Source organism: Pollachius pollachius (assembly GCF_949987615.1).
Source record: "Pollachius pollachius genome assembly, chromosome: 13".
Classification (NCBI taxonomy): domain Eukaryota; kingdom Metazoa; phylum Chordata; class Actinopteri; order Gadiformes; family Gadidae; genus Pollachius; species Pollachius pollachius.
The window spans coordinates 9,479,929-9,493,378 of NC_136946.1; the positions used below are offsets into that span (position 1 = coordinate 9,479,929).

A 13,450-nucleotide genomic window follows, 5' to 3' on the forward strand; every position below is an offset into this window, starting at 1 on the left:
GTCTGGTTGTCCTGTTCACTTTATTTTAGCAGTCTTTGGTTCCCAAACGCCTTGGGAGCCATCGGAGTACATATTTTTTAGAGGAAAAGGGTTGTGGTAGGAACGTTAAGAATGCTTAACTTGGATATTAATAGTTTCATGGCTCAAATATTAAGGATCATTCTTTTGACGTCTTATGCATTTACGCAGTCACTGAAAAGCTGCCAGGCTTTGGTTCTCTGGGTTGCAGAGGCTTTAGCGATCCCTTTTCTTGTGATAATGTCCTTCTCGTCATAGCTCTCCAGGAGAACCTGGAGTTCGATTTTATTGACATAAGCGGCCCGTTTCGACATTTCAATCAGGGTTTCCATGATCTGTACATCACGCCTTTATAGGTTTGGTGTGGACGAGCATAACCCTGTGTTAACCAACCCCGTGTTTATTGAACTAATGCATAACCTGTGCGGTGGAACCGACAGCTCTGGTTTAGTTGGCACAGGGTCAATCAACCTAGAGTTCAGCGTTAACTGTTAGTCCTCCGTTCGTGGAATACCCCACAGGACAGAAATTCTCTATCAACCTCATCCCATGAAATGACACATTTAAACAAACGAATTATATGAAATCAGAATGTATTTGATATCAGTGTTTCTAAAGTGCATGAAGAAAAGTTTGAAGATATCTTTCTGATGAAAAACGAGTATTTTACCTGAACAATGATATGTGAAAGGTTAAATAACCATGTTGCACTTAATATTGATTCAATTGTTAGTAATGAGGTACAAAATGTATTTTCTGATTTTCTTTTGATATTTAAATATGCACCGGGTCAAATTGACCCGGGAACAATTTGGTTGTAGGCCTACGTGACAAACGAACATAACATGAGGGTTCCAATGGCAGTGAGAATGCCTTGAAAGAATTAAAGATATAAAAGAATGGATTCATATTTACTTGAAAACTTAACGCAAGCCAAATATTTCTCAATGACTATACATCTAATTCGAATTGTTCAGTGTAGTCATACAGATAGACGGCATGCATGTGAGTGAACAAATCCAGCCATTTATGTGCCACTAGAGGTCTCCAATTATATGGAGAATCGGTCAATAATTTCGTAATGAAGAAATAAGATGGCCATCATATAAAATATTTATCAGTATTTATTATAATACATCTATGATCTACATACAATTGGGACACTGCAGGGTCGTTTTCTTGTATCTTTTCTAATGATATCAAGTAGATCAAGCCTTTATGAGAATAACACAAGAGACCACCCTTGCATTCATCGCAATTGAAAAGTCTGTCGAATTGAGTAAATGCTGGGCACAGTGGGTTGAAACATAAAAACACATGGGAAATGTTGTGAATGATTGGTATATAATGCCATTAAAGTAGTTCTCAATGACTCCAGCTCAGTCTAAACTGATATTACAGTTTTTCTCAGTCGCTTTGGTACATTTCTCAGATCAGAATTGAAATTCTCAAAACGACCTGTTCAATCTTCACATCATTGTATCACTTGAGCACATCAAAAAAACAGTTTCTCATTTCTTTGAACAAGTTGCAAATGCTTTGGTACATTCATGCAAATGAGTATGTTCAATTCTCTGCTCTTTCCTACATTATCAATTGCTTATGACATGTTGATCAAAATGAATTGTAATGGGTCTCTATTGAATAGTATCACCCCCACAACATTTAGGCATTATTTCATTGCATAAGTCTTTACATGCAAAATGGTTGAACAAGTTGTCATAATATGGCAAGCATATTTCTATACATTTCCACTAGACTTTTTTTCTAAATCTGTCCTGAATTGGTAAATTGCTACCAGGTGAATCTTGACTTTCTCTAAAGAAGGGAAATGTGTGAAGTGTTAGATTAACCAACGATCAACCAGTTTACTGAAATAGCTCAAAGGTACATCTCCTGAACCATGAACTGGCAAGTATATATATATATAGCTGGAGCACAACGCAATGTTACATTGTCTGACAATGGAAGGACAAGGAATTGGAAGGGGTCAACAGCCAGAGAGAAGAAGAAGAGGAAGAGGAGTGAGGCTGCATGAGAATGAGAATTTGTGGCCCAACAGACAGGAACGTCAGGAGGTGTAGGAAGACTGCACTGTAATTCCTACATCAATGCATGTACAGTTTACCCTAAGGAGATTTTCCTATGTTCACATTTCTAGCAATGACATGGTCTGTCAACAAACAGTCAAAGCGTAAATGTGAATCTTGTCCAGTCTCTTGCAATCAATCTCCCACATACACTAAGGTGTAACTTACAATTTACAATAATTGTCTTCAAAACTTTAGTCATAGTTTACATCAGAACATCCCTCCAGAGTACACTGTTATATTGACAACGTGACTAAGAAATTTGACTGTCTTATCCGTACACAATGACACAAGGACTTGTCGTTCTGATGGCACTGACATGTTCATTGACACAGATATTTACTTTTGAGAAACGAACAGATTTTGAGCAAGACACTGGGTTTTGCATGAAATCCATGGTGTTTTGCTATTTGGACGAATTGTTTTGAGAAATGCACTTACTGTTTTGCAAATTTCAATTCTGATCTGAGAAATGTACCAAAGCGACTGAGAAAAACTGTAATATAACCCTCAATATGTCTTTAAAGGTATCGATGAGTGACTGAATGATTTGGTGAGATAAGTACAGACTTTTCTATTCTGTTCAGCTTGACATGAATGCTTTATTCATGAGAGGCCTATTGAGTTACCCTTTCTCCTGCCGCTCGCCAGTCTTCACACTACAGTGCTATAGGCTGACCACGCTGTCCATCCGGTAATTAATTAAAAAGGTCAGAAATGTGTGACGAGCCCGGATGAGTCCTTCAGCCACTATGTGTCACCCGTCCAAACCCTTCCTCATATCAGATAAGATAAAGGTACAGAGTGCGGCTGGAGGGGGAAGAGTTATTAATTTATTTCACAAACACAAGGGGGCATCTGTCCAGTCAGGTGTGACGTTCCCAGATTTAGTCTCCTCACCTCTCTGCCTTAAAGTGATTGCTTGAGGCCGTCTCAATGGCCGTGTTAATCTGGGTAGTTTGTCAAGGTGAGGGAAAAAGGTGCCAAGATTTAAAAGAATGGCCTCTATGCTTTTTTCCCTAACATTTATCTTAATCTAATCAGCACCCAATGATACAATGGATAGACAGTGACATGGAGCACCAGAAAAAGGGTCCCCAGGGGTCCATAAAGGGTATATTATCTCTCAATAGACAGGAACAGAGAAAAACTCTAATTGGCACAGGTGACACTTCCGTTTGTAAAGATCTCTTGTGTGGAACCTCTATGACATGCAAAGGAAGCTAATTGCTTCTCTTTAGAAGAATACACTCACACTCAATATATTTGAGTCACTCTCAAATATATTGAGTGTGACTACGAATGGATGCAGTTTTTAATATGGATTTTTCTCAGTCGCTTTGGTACATTTCTCAGATCAGAATTGAAATTTGCAAAACAGTAAGTGCATTTCTCAAAACAATTCGTACAAATAGCAAAACACCATGGATTTCATGCAAAACCCAGTCTCTTGCTCAAAATCTGTTAGTTTCTCAAAAGTAAATATCTGTGTCAATGAACATGTCAGTGCCATCAGAACGACAAGTCCTTGTGTCATTGTGTACGGATAAGACAGTCAAATTAATTAGTCATGTTGTCAATATAACAGTGTACTCTGGAGGGATGTTCTGATGTAAACTATGGCTAAAGTTTTGAAGACAATTATTGTAAATTGTAAGTTACACCTTAGTGTATGTGGGAGATTGATTGCAAGAGACTGGACAAGATTCACATTTACGCTTTGACTGTTTGTTGACAGACCATGTCATTGCTAGAAATGTGAACATAGGAAAATCTCCTTAGGGTAAACTGTACATGCATCGATGTAGGAATTACAGTGCAGTCTTCCTACACCACCTGACGTTCCTGTCTGTTGGGCCACAAATTCTCATTCTCATGTAACATTGCGTTGTGCTCCAGCTATATATATATACTTGCCAGTTCATGGTTCAGGAGATGCACCTTTCAGCTATTTCAGTAAACTGGTTGATCGTTGGTTGATCTAACACTTCACACATTTCCCTTCTTTAGAGAAAGTCAAGATTCACCTGGTAGCAATTTACCAATTCAGGACAGGATAGAAAAAAAGTCTAATGGAAATGTATAGAAATATGCTTGCCATATTATGACAACTTGTTCAACCATTTTGCATGTAAAGACTTATGCAATGAACTAATGCCTAAATGTTGTGGGGGTGAGACTATTCAATAGAGACCCATTGCAATACATTTTGATCAACATGACATAAGCAATTGATAATGTAGGAAAGAGCAGAGAATTGTACATAATCATTTGCATGAATGTACCAAAGCATTTGCAACTTGTTCAAAGAAATGAGGAACTGCTTTTTTGATGTGCACAAGTGACACAATGATGTGAAAATTGAACAAGTAGTTTTGAGAATTTCAATTCTGATCTGAGAAATGTACCAAAGCGACTGAGGAAAACTGTAATTCAATGAGAATAGAAGCCATGCAAAGCAGTGCCCTCTTTTATTTGTAAATAGCTTCTTCTTTTTTATATTCAAATGTTCTCACAAACACACACACACACACACACACACACACACACAGAGTTTCTATGTGCTATGACAATGGGGACGGGGACGGGACATTTAAGGTCCTAATCTTGACCGAACAAAATCAAAAGTTACAACAATCGCACTGTCTATAGATAACCTCCCCCCCCCCCCCCCCCCCCCCCCCCCCGGTGGCAGATAAAGGGGAGTTGTAATCTGATTACTGTGGTGTTCTGCAGATGCTGCATCACACAGGGACAAGCACATCAAGGACAGCCTGGTCCAAGGGTCCACTTTAACGGTGCTCTGGTACACTGTGTCTTTATCGTTACCATAACGACATAGACCTTGATAGATGGAGGGCTAGATGGATGCTTCAATAGACAGATAGAAAGATAGATAGACAGATAGAAAGATAGATAGATAGATAGACAGACAGACAGACAGACAGACAGACAGACAGACAGACAGACAGACAGACAGACAGACAGACAGACACGGACGGACGGACGGACGGACGGACGGACAGACGGACAGATAGATGGACAAATAGACAAATGGAGGGCTGGATAAATTGAAGGCGGGATGGACCGATGGATGGATAGATAGTTGGATGGATGGTTAGATAGACAGATGGATGGATGGTTAGATAGACAGATGGATGGATGAGGGATAAAACGATAATTCGCTAGACTCTTCATGCCCATAGCAATAAAAGTAATATGGGTATATATATGTATATATACGTTTGTGAATGTAAATAAATTGTATTGGATTATATACAAGAGTCAGCCACTAGGGCTGCTGATATTGTGGAGGACATTTTGACAATGTCAGACAAACATGTAAATGGGTCTCTTCAGCTTGTCTGCTGAGTGTTGTGTTTGAAAATGTCAGCATGCCATATGTTCACACTCAAGTGCACGCACGCTCACGCACACTCACACAGACAGGCACTCCCCCAACTTCAGCCCACAGCAGCGGATGGGGCATTGATCTTGTGGAAGTGGCCCCACAGCCTCTGCCCAAGTACACAGTCTGAGACAGAGGAAACAATCCCAGACGGGCTCCAAGAATGTATCTGGGAACCGTGTTGGTTTCAAATGTTTTTCAAATATATTTTTTGCGCAAAAGATTATAAATTGTATTATTCTTCAAAGTTAACATCTCTTGCTATCAATCGCAAAATGTATATTGCTGACATCCTTGCAGTCAAACCTGCTAACTGACTAAACGTAATGGCTTGCACCTGCAGCTGCATCCACCTCCTCACTGCTAATGAGGTAGCAATTGCTTCTCTTATATCCTATACTAGGTTGCACATCGCTCTCTCACATCTGGAATCGGTTACCTTTACTGAACGTATAGAAAATAAAAAAAAAATATATATATATATAAGATCTACCCATTTAAATTGCTTGGGATGACATCATTGCTGCAGTGTGTCTGTTACAGAGAGGCGGTATTAAGGGATTGTCACTCCACAACAACGTTGTGGTGGGCCGATACAGAGACGAGAGCTCAAGGTATAGTAAAAAATCCAACATGTTTTATGACACTAGGGGGTAATGTGTGTGTGTGTGTGTGTGTGTGTGTGTGTGTGTGTGCGTGTGTGTGTATGGTGGGAGGCATGGGTGGGCGGTCACACACGGGTATGGTCGGTCTACAGTACATGTCATAAATCTGGTTAGACTGACAGGTGCCTTAATGGAATGGACTGGTGCAAGGTTAGCCACGTAGCTCTACGTCGGGCTTACCGCGGCCTGATTGAAGGACACAGCCCATGGTGAAAGGGACACGTACTGAGCCCCCGGCTGCTAGGGTGGGGTGGGGTGGCGGCGGTATGTATTCTATTGGGATGTTTGTGATTTCAAAACGCCATGTTTCCGTGTGCTGTCAGAGGGTGCCGATGGGTCGTTGTGATCGAAATATAATATTCAACATTTCATTTCATCTGCACTTTCAGTTTCAGCGAGGGGGAGCTTAGAGTCTTAACTTGGTGTTGAGCAGTTCATTAAAGGAAGATTTGCTCATTCACTCTGCCTATGGTGGGATTGGCTCAACTAAATATCACATTGTTATTACTTGCCATATTTGAGTGGAGTTGATATATCCTAAAGGAGGTTTGCATACTATGATGAACTTTATGGGATTATAATGACAGATGGATATGGATATGGATTGTATTATTAATAAGCAAGTTAAGTGAAATTAAAATTTGTGTGATGAGATTATTGATAAAGAGAAGGATGGAGCGAAGATAAATCACATGGGTGATAATGTTGAGGGAGGGGAAATGCCTTACGATAGCAAGATAACTTGTAACATGTGATGATGTTTCAGAGTCTGTTGTTTGAAGGAATGCACACACACACACACACACACACACACACACACACACACACACACACACATGCTCACACGCACAGACACTATCACACTCACAACTCAACATATTAAAAATGGAAGTCAATTCCTGTGTCTGAGCGAGATAATTAAATTGTGGCACTCTTTCTGTTAATGAAATGCAGCTGACCTAAACTTGACTTTGCAGAAGCTTTTAACAAACGATTGACTCTTTCTTGCCCTAGGATTTTCTTGCCCTCTTTTTCTCTCTCTCTCTCTCTCTCCGCTCTTGCATTGATCTTTGTGACTGTTCCAGCAGCAGGCTGACAAGGAGCAATCCTGTGTCTCATGGAGATGCATAGTGCAGAGCAAAGGTGGACATCCAGTCGTTCAGCACAATATTGTGCCTTTCCATGTTCAATAAGCTGCTACCCACGGATTTTTATTAAAACACTTCGCTGCATCAATTTAGGGGTGGCCACCACAGTCCTGCCTGTGTGAGCGTGTGTGTATATTGCTGAGAGTCATGTTTTAATAAAGGACTCCCGGATATAAAGAAAGTAAACCATCCATCATATTTTTTTGAGGAGATTTGCATATTCACCATGCATTACAATGAATGTATGCTTTGGTAAACCTACACATATAGGTGCATTGACTATATTTTGATCTTAAATAAACGTTATATAAATATCACCTGGACAAGCTATTGCTATTTCTGAATATAGTAGCCGAAATTGCTTGAAAATGTTATACTTTCCAGGGATACATTTCCTGTTTTTTATATTGTTATATATATATCCTATCCTATATCCTATTACATATGCCCTCTAGGCATATGTAAAATGATACAACCTCTGTTGCAGGTTAGGCAGATGTTTTCATCGTATAAATCGACTCATATTTACTTAGGGAAAATATTGTGTCCCTGAGTGAAATGATGATGTCATGAAGCTACAACATACTGACAAGAAAGGTGTCTCTGTGTGTCTATTTTGGGATCTGCCTGGGTGCATTTGATATACAAAAAATCACATAAAGCAATTTGAATGCAAAATTATGGAAGCGTTTAATTTGGAAATCTGAAAATGAACTCATTAAGCTACTTAAAAATGGGTCGTTGTCATTTCTCTCTCGTCGACCATACACTAGCCAGCCTGAAACGCCGACCTCACCACGGATGCCTTATGATGAGAACCATACGCGCAGTCTTGGGTTGTGATGATGTGTTGTAAGATTGTATTATAATATCCGGGGGGCCGGCTCCGAAAAGGAGTGGGCGTGTCTGCAATCTTCTTGCCCAATTCCATAGCTGGAAAACGCTTGGACAGAGAAGCACGGTGCAGCACGACCGCAGTGGAAGAATCTAAACCACGGGACATGCACGGGGAAAAAGCTATGCAATGTCCTTTTGAAGGGGAATTCGTGCGCACTGAAGAATGCTCAAATCTTAACCGACCATGGCGTTTGCATAATTAACGCTTCTCATGTAGGTCAGTAGCCGCACGTCGTCCTGGGATCACTTATGTTCTAGTCGAATCTCACTACTGGTCTACTTCCATCCTGGCTGTGTACCCCCCCGCACCCCAACCCACCCCGCCTCCGCCGTCCCGTGGTCAGAATGGACAAGACAGCCTGCAGTCCGACTCCTCCAGCTGCCAACAAAAATAACTCTGGGTCGCTTTCCACGGAGAGGGGGGCGAACAGCGGGAGGAAGATCGCAAGGACGGGTCCGCAGAGCCCCGGTTCAGCCTCCCTCGGCAGCTCAAGCGGAGTCGCGGGAGGTCGGGGAGGTTTACTCGGGAACAGTATGCATTCACAGCATGCTGGGAAACGACAGTTGGAAGGAGTGCTGAGCAAATACACCAACCTCCTTCAAGGCTGGCAAAACAGGTAAGGGTATTTATTAAGGCATATGTACATGTTATGATGTTAACGTGAAAGAGGATGACCCCATCTCTGCGTGTTGTTATGTCTCTCCCCCCCCCCTCCCCACACCTCTCCGTCCACGTTGCACTTTCGAGCGTGTCACCGTGAAACGGAAACCACAACGGCCAACGGCTCTTGTAGACGGGGTATTTAAACCTGCACTATGTAACTTTTGCACTGCAGTTATTTACTCTCTGCACAATATCGAAAATAAAAAGTTTCTCGAGAATAAAATGCTCCAACCCAGCCATGGATTTTTATCTCCTTAATCGCTTTATTCTCATCCACCCCCCCCCCCCCCCCCCCCCCCCCCACACACACACACACACACACACACACCGTGGGATAATGTATAACTAGCTTAAACTCATGCCACTAGAGACTGCTAATGAAAAAACGTTTATAGTGCAGGTTTAACATTAGATGTTTCTTATATCCGATTATATGATTAATACCAGGCTAAAGGACACATTTCGATTTATTTGGAAACTGCAAGGTCTGGTTTTTAGTGGAACTATGCCTTTTAAGAGTACAGACAGCACAGAAAGAAGAAGGACATATTGTTTACATTGACTGATGTAAAGACATGGATGACGTTCGTGGATATGATGTACACTGAACTAGCCTACTAGGCTAGCTATGAAACATGACAGGCGAATTGTTTAGTCTAGCATATCTCAGTTGATGTGCTAGACTTTTATATTGTGCTAGATTGAGTTTGTGTTCTTTAATACTTCAAACTCGTCAAGTCAGACAGTTGAGTGTTGGACATTACTCAATGACTCATCAAACGTATTATCAACCACCATAAGGGGAAGAGTTGACTACAGTCACCATTAGTAACTGCTCTGAAGATCTACTCTATCGTTGGTGTGTGTGATGCTAGCTAATATTACCACACTAAATATTTTCACAATCTGTAAAACAGAGGATATGTGACCTATATATTGATTTTGTTTGTTGTTACAAAAACAAACAAAATCTTCCACCATGCCTCTTTAAGAAACCATTAAGGACCACGAAGGGACAATTATTTGGTTTCCATGTATTCCTTCAGACCACAGGGTGTGATGTGTTCCACCGAGCTCAGCCCAGTGGTTTTCACGGAACAATCAACCGAATCTAACATGACATAACATGTCATTTACTGGTTAGATTACCTATACAGTAGTTACAGTCGATGCGCACACACACACACACACACACACACACACACACACACACACACACACACACACACACACACACACACACACACACACACACACACACACACACTTATGCCCTTGAGAATGTGTGTGCGATTTGGATGTTACTTCTCACGTAATTAAAAGTGCAGTAGTTCTTAGTCTTGGATGTGTCATCCAATTATCCAGTAAGTGTTGAAGCCCAGGCACATATGTGACTGTTGTGTAATAAAGAACTGTAGAAATTCTGCTATAATTACCTGAATTACAATAATAAAACCATCACGGCCAAGTGGAGTGGAATCAAGCTACTGTATACAGTTCATCATTTATGGTTCATCTTTGCAGCCATGATTTAGTTGTTAATTGCAAGATGTATTATATTGGTTATTTGCATCTTAAAATGTAACATCAACTAACAACCTTGTTGACTATAATGCTGATCGGTATCACTATCGAACAATCTATCTTTGTCCTTCAAGGTTGATATTCCTGTCCACTTTCAATTACCCCCTGCTTAGAAGCGACAGTCTAGCCTTACAGGACACATCCTTCTGCTTCAATGACCTTGGCACAAGCTCAGGCTCAGATAGCCTACATTTGTGGTCAGATGCAAGCAGACTGCTAGAGTTTGCTCTGAATGAAACTACACAGACAACCTGGCCTCAAGTAGTCCTTTATGGACACATACCCAAATCTACTGATGTCAAAATGTATTTTTAAAACAGAGACAAATAGTCTCTGTTTTGTGTGACTTTACTACCAGTAATACAACCGCTAGAAACATTCCTATGCTTACACCAAATATATACTCTTACAGCCTGAAGATACAGAAATGAAAATTATCCAAAACATATTTAGCTTTCTTCAAAGCTAACCCATTTTCCTGTTGCCTTTGACGAAATCAAAGTAGTGATGTTTGATGCATGACATTTTAGCTGCAGACTACAGCTCTGGTAACTGTTCCAAGATTAAAGCACATCCTACCCCTGCTTTTATTTTGCCAAGGCCCAAATTCTGTTGTTGGCTGTGCATTTAAGCAGGACCTTAAAAGTCAGCCTTCAGATATCTCGATTTTGGTTGATTTTAAACTTTTTTTTTTTTCATTGTTGACGGTTGATTCCCTCTGACTAAGGAGGAATACATCTCAACTATGGATTGGTGACTTTTGATGGCAAGCATGTGAGTTTTGGAAGTGCAGAAGAAACGTTGAGTGAACGAGGGATTTCTGCATAAGAGTAACCAGCGCGGTCTTTAATGTGGTTTAAATAACAATGAACTCTTCCATGGAAACATCATGACTCTAGCACCCCCATTACAGCTCTCTCTCTCTGCCAAATGCAAATACCATCACCCTGCGCTCGAAATCCCAATACATCATAGCTTTGATCATTTTTCATTTGACTTTATTAACTTCATTTTTAAAATAGTACTAGGGTAACTATGCTTTGTACGCCTACAGATTCACACCAAACACTTTTTCAGATCAGGATCAGTGGAAGCCCTAACTACATGAGATTTCACGTTCCGCAAAAATATGAGAACGCTGATATATTTGAGCACAATTAATCCATAATGAGCGTAATAATAAGGTGTTGGCGAAGGGTGGACACAAAGTATTAAAAAGCTCTAAAATCATTTCCAAAATGAATGCTTATCCCCAAGGCTAGTCAATTTCAAAAGTGTCTGCAGCTCTCCAGTCCATGCACTTAGTCAACTCATGACATCTCTAAGCCAATTGACTTGGGTCTGAGTAGCCCTCCAACGTCTGGCATTTTGATATCTGTACTGGCTAAAGAAAAAGTCAAATATAACTGTCGTATGTGCTTGTTTTTCAGCTGCGCTATGTTTGGTCATTGGTATTTTAACCTGTGGTTCAGTTTCATGTGTAGTTGGGGTTAAAAGGACTTTTTGTGTGTGTGTGGGTGGAGACACTTTTTCTTGTCCGGCTGCTTGCAATGTGCGGTGGACTGGTGGTGTGAGGTTCTTCAGTCCTTTAAAGGGCCCCTATTATACCACCAGGTGTGATTGTGATTGGCCATTACAAGCTGTATGAAAGTCGGCCTTTTCCTGTACCTTAGTGACACCCAAGTTGGTGTATCCACCTAGATGTATTCTGAATAGAGCAGTCCACTAGACTAACCAGTGGACTGTAGCAAATGTTGCTTATCTATCCATCATATATAGGTGGACACATCTATTTTACTCATTTTTTGCATATGTTTTCTTTAACTTATCTATTATTTTATTCAATATATCGCTTTGTATTACATATTGTATTGTATATTATTTATATGTGAAGCACTTTGAGTCTGCCTTGTGTATGAAAAGTGCTTTATAAATAAAGTTGCCCTGCCTTGCCTTGCCTAAGCACACTCACACCTGGTGGTTTAATAGAAGAGCAGGAAGAAGGAAGGTTTGAGAACCATGTTGATGTCATCCCGGGAAAGACCCAAATGACTGGTGAACTGAAGAGCTCCTTGCTACTCATCTGTGAGGAATGTGTGTAAGGGAGTGTTTATTTACACAAGACAGCAGAGAGCATGCCAAGAGCTGACTACAGAGAGCAGCGATATGCCAGGAAGAAAGGGCACCGCCAAGGGTAGGGTTTTACATATTTACCCACCAATCAGCCGTGTTTTTCATTCAGTATTCCGTGTCAGACACCTTGAATTAAAAGTTTTGAGCTAACTTCCGCAGTCAGATTATCTTGTCCGAAAGTAGTAGCCTTTCTTACTTGGAAAGAGGACATATTATTGAAGTGACATATGCTGGCTGCTGTGTGATTGCAAATCTCTAGGATAACCGTAGTCACCGTCGGTTGACTGGTACGAAGTTGTACCGCCTCAAGGATTTCTGGCCTTACAATTTGGCAGATGCCTTCAGCGAAGACTTTTAACACACAGGCACGCACGCACACACACACCCCATTCTGGTGAGGTTGAGGCATGTATCGTGCAAACTTGTCACTACCGACTTGTATCTTTTGTATTCAGCGTTTCAGCACTATACCGGCGGAAGTAAGCTCAAGTGTCTGTAAACAGGTAGAGCTGGCAGATGTATACAGGTGGAGCTGGCGGATGTATACAGGTGGAGCTGGCGGATGTATACAGGTAGAAATTGTGGATGTATACAGGTAGAGCTTGTGGATGTATACAGGTGGGGCCGGGTTGGGGAGAGGTGGGTGTACAGTGGCGCCTTGTCAGGCAGGTGTTCCAGCACAGATTATAAGTGGGCAAAGCCTTTATAAACAAGCCACTCTTGCTGTTTTTTTCCCAGAGGGTTGATTGGAGCACTCAGCAGATCTCTCCCACCCAGCCGGCCACTGGGGCCATCGGGCTGAGCGTTGGCCACGTGTGAGGTGGATGTGACTGGCCGTTTGC

At 41.2% G+C, this 13,450-nt stretch overlaps 1 protein-coding gene across 3 annotated transcripts in view; it reads left to right on the plus strand.

Moving 5' to 3' along the window:
- Window positions 1-8,285: 8,285 nt before the first annotated feature.
- The window catches only part of LOC307085331 (oxysterol-binding protein-related protein 10-like), a 47,562-nt gene continuing 42,397 nt past the window's right edge, over window positions 8,286-13,450 (plus strand). For all 3 annotated transcript variants that reach the window (XM_079750102.1, XM_079750103.1, XM_079750104.1), the window contains exon 1: window positions 8,286-8,844. In XM_079750102.1, the coding sequence (XP_079606228.1) occupies window positions 8,573-8,844 (272 nt within the window). In that variant the 5' untranslated portion in view covers window positions 8,286-8,572. The remainder of the gene's footprint in view (window positions 8,845-13,450) is intronic.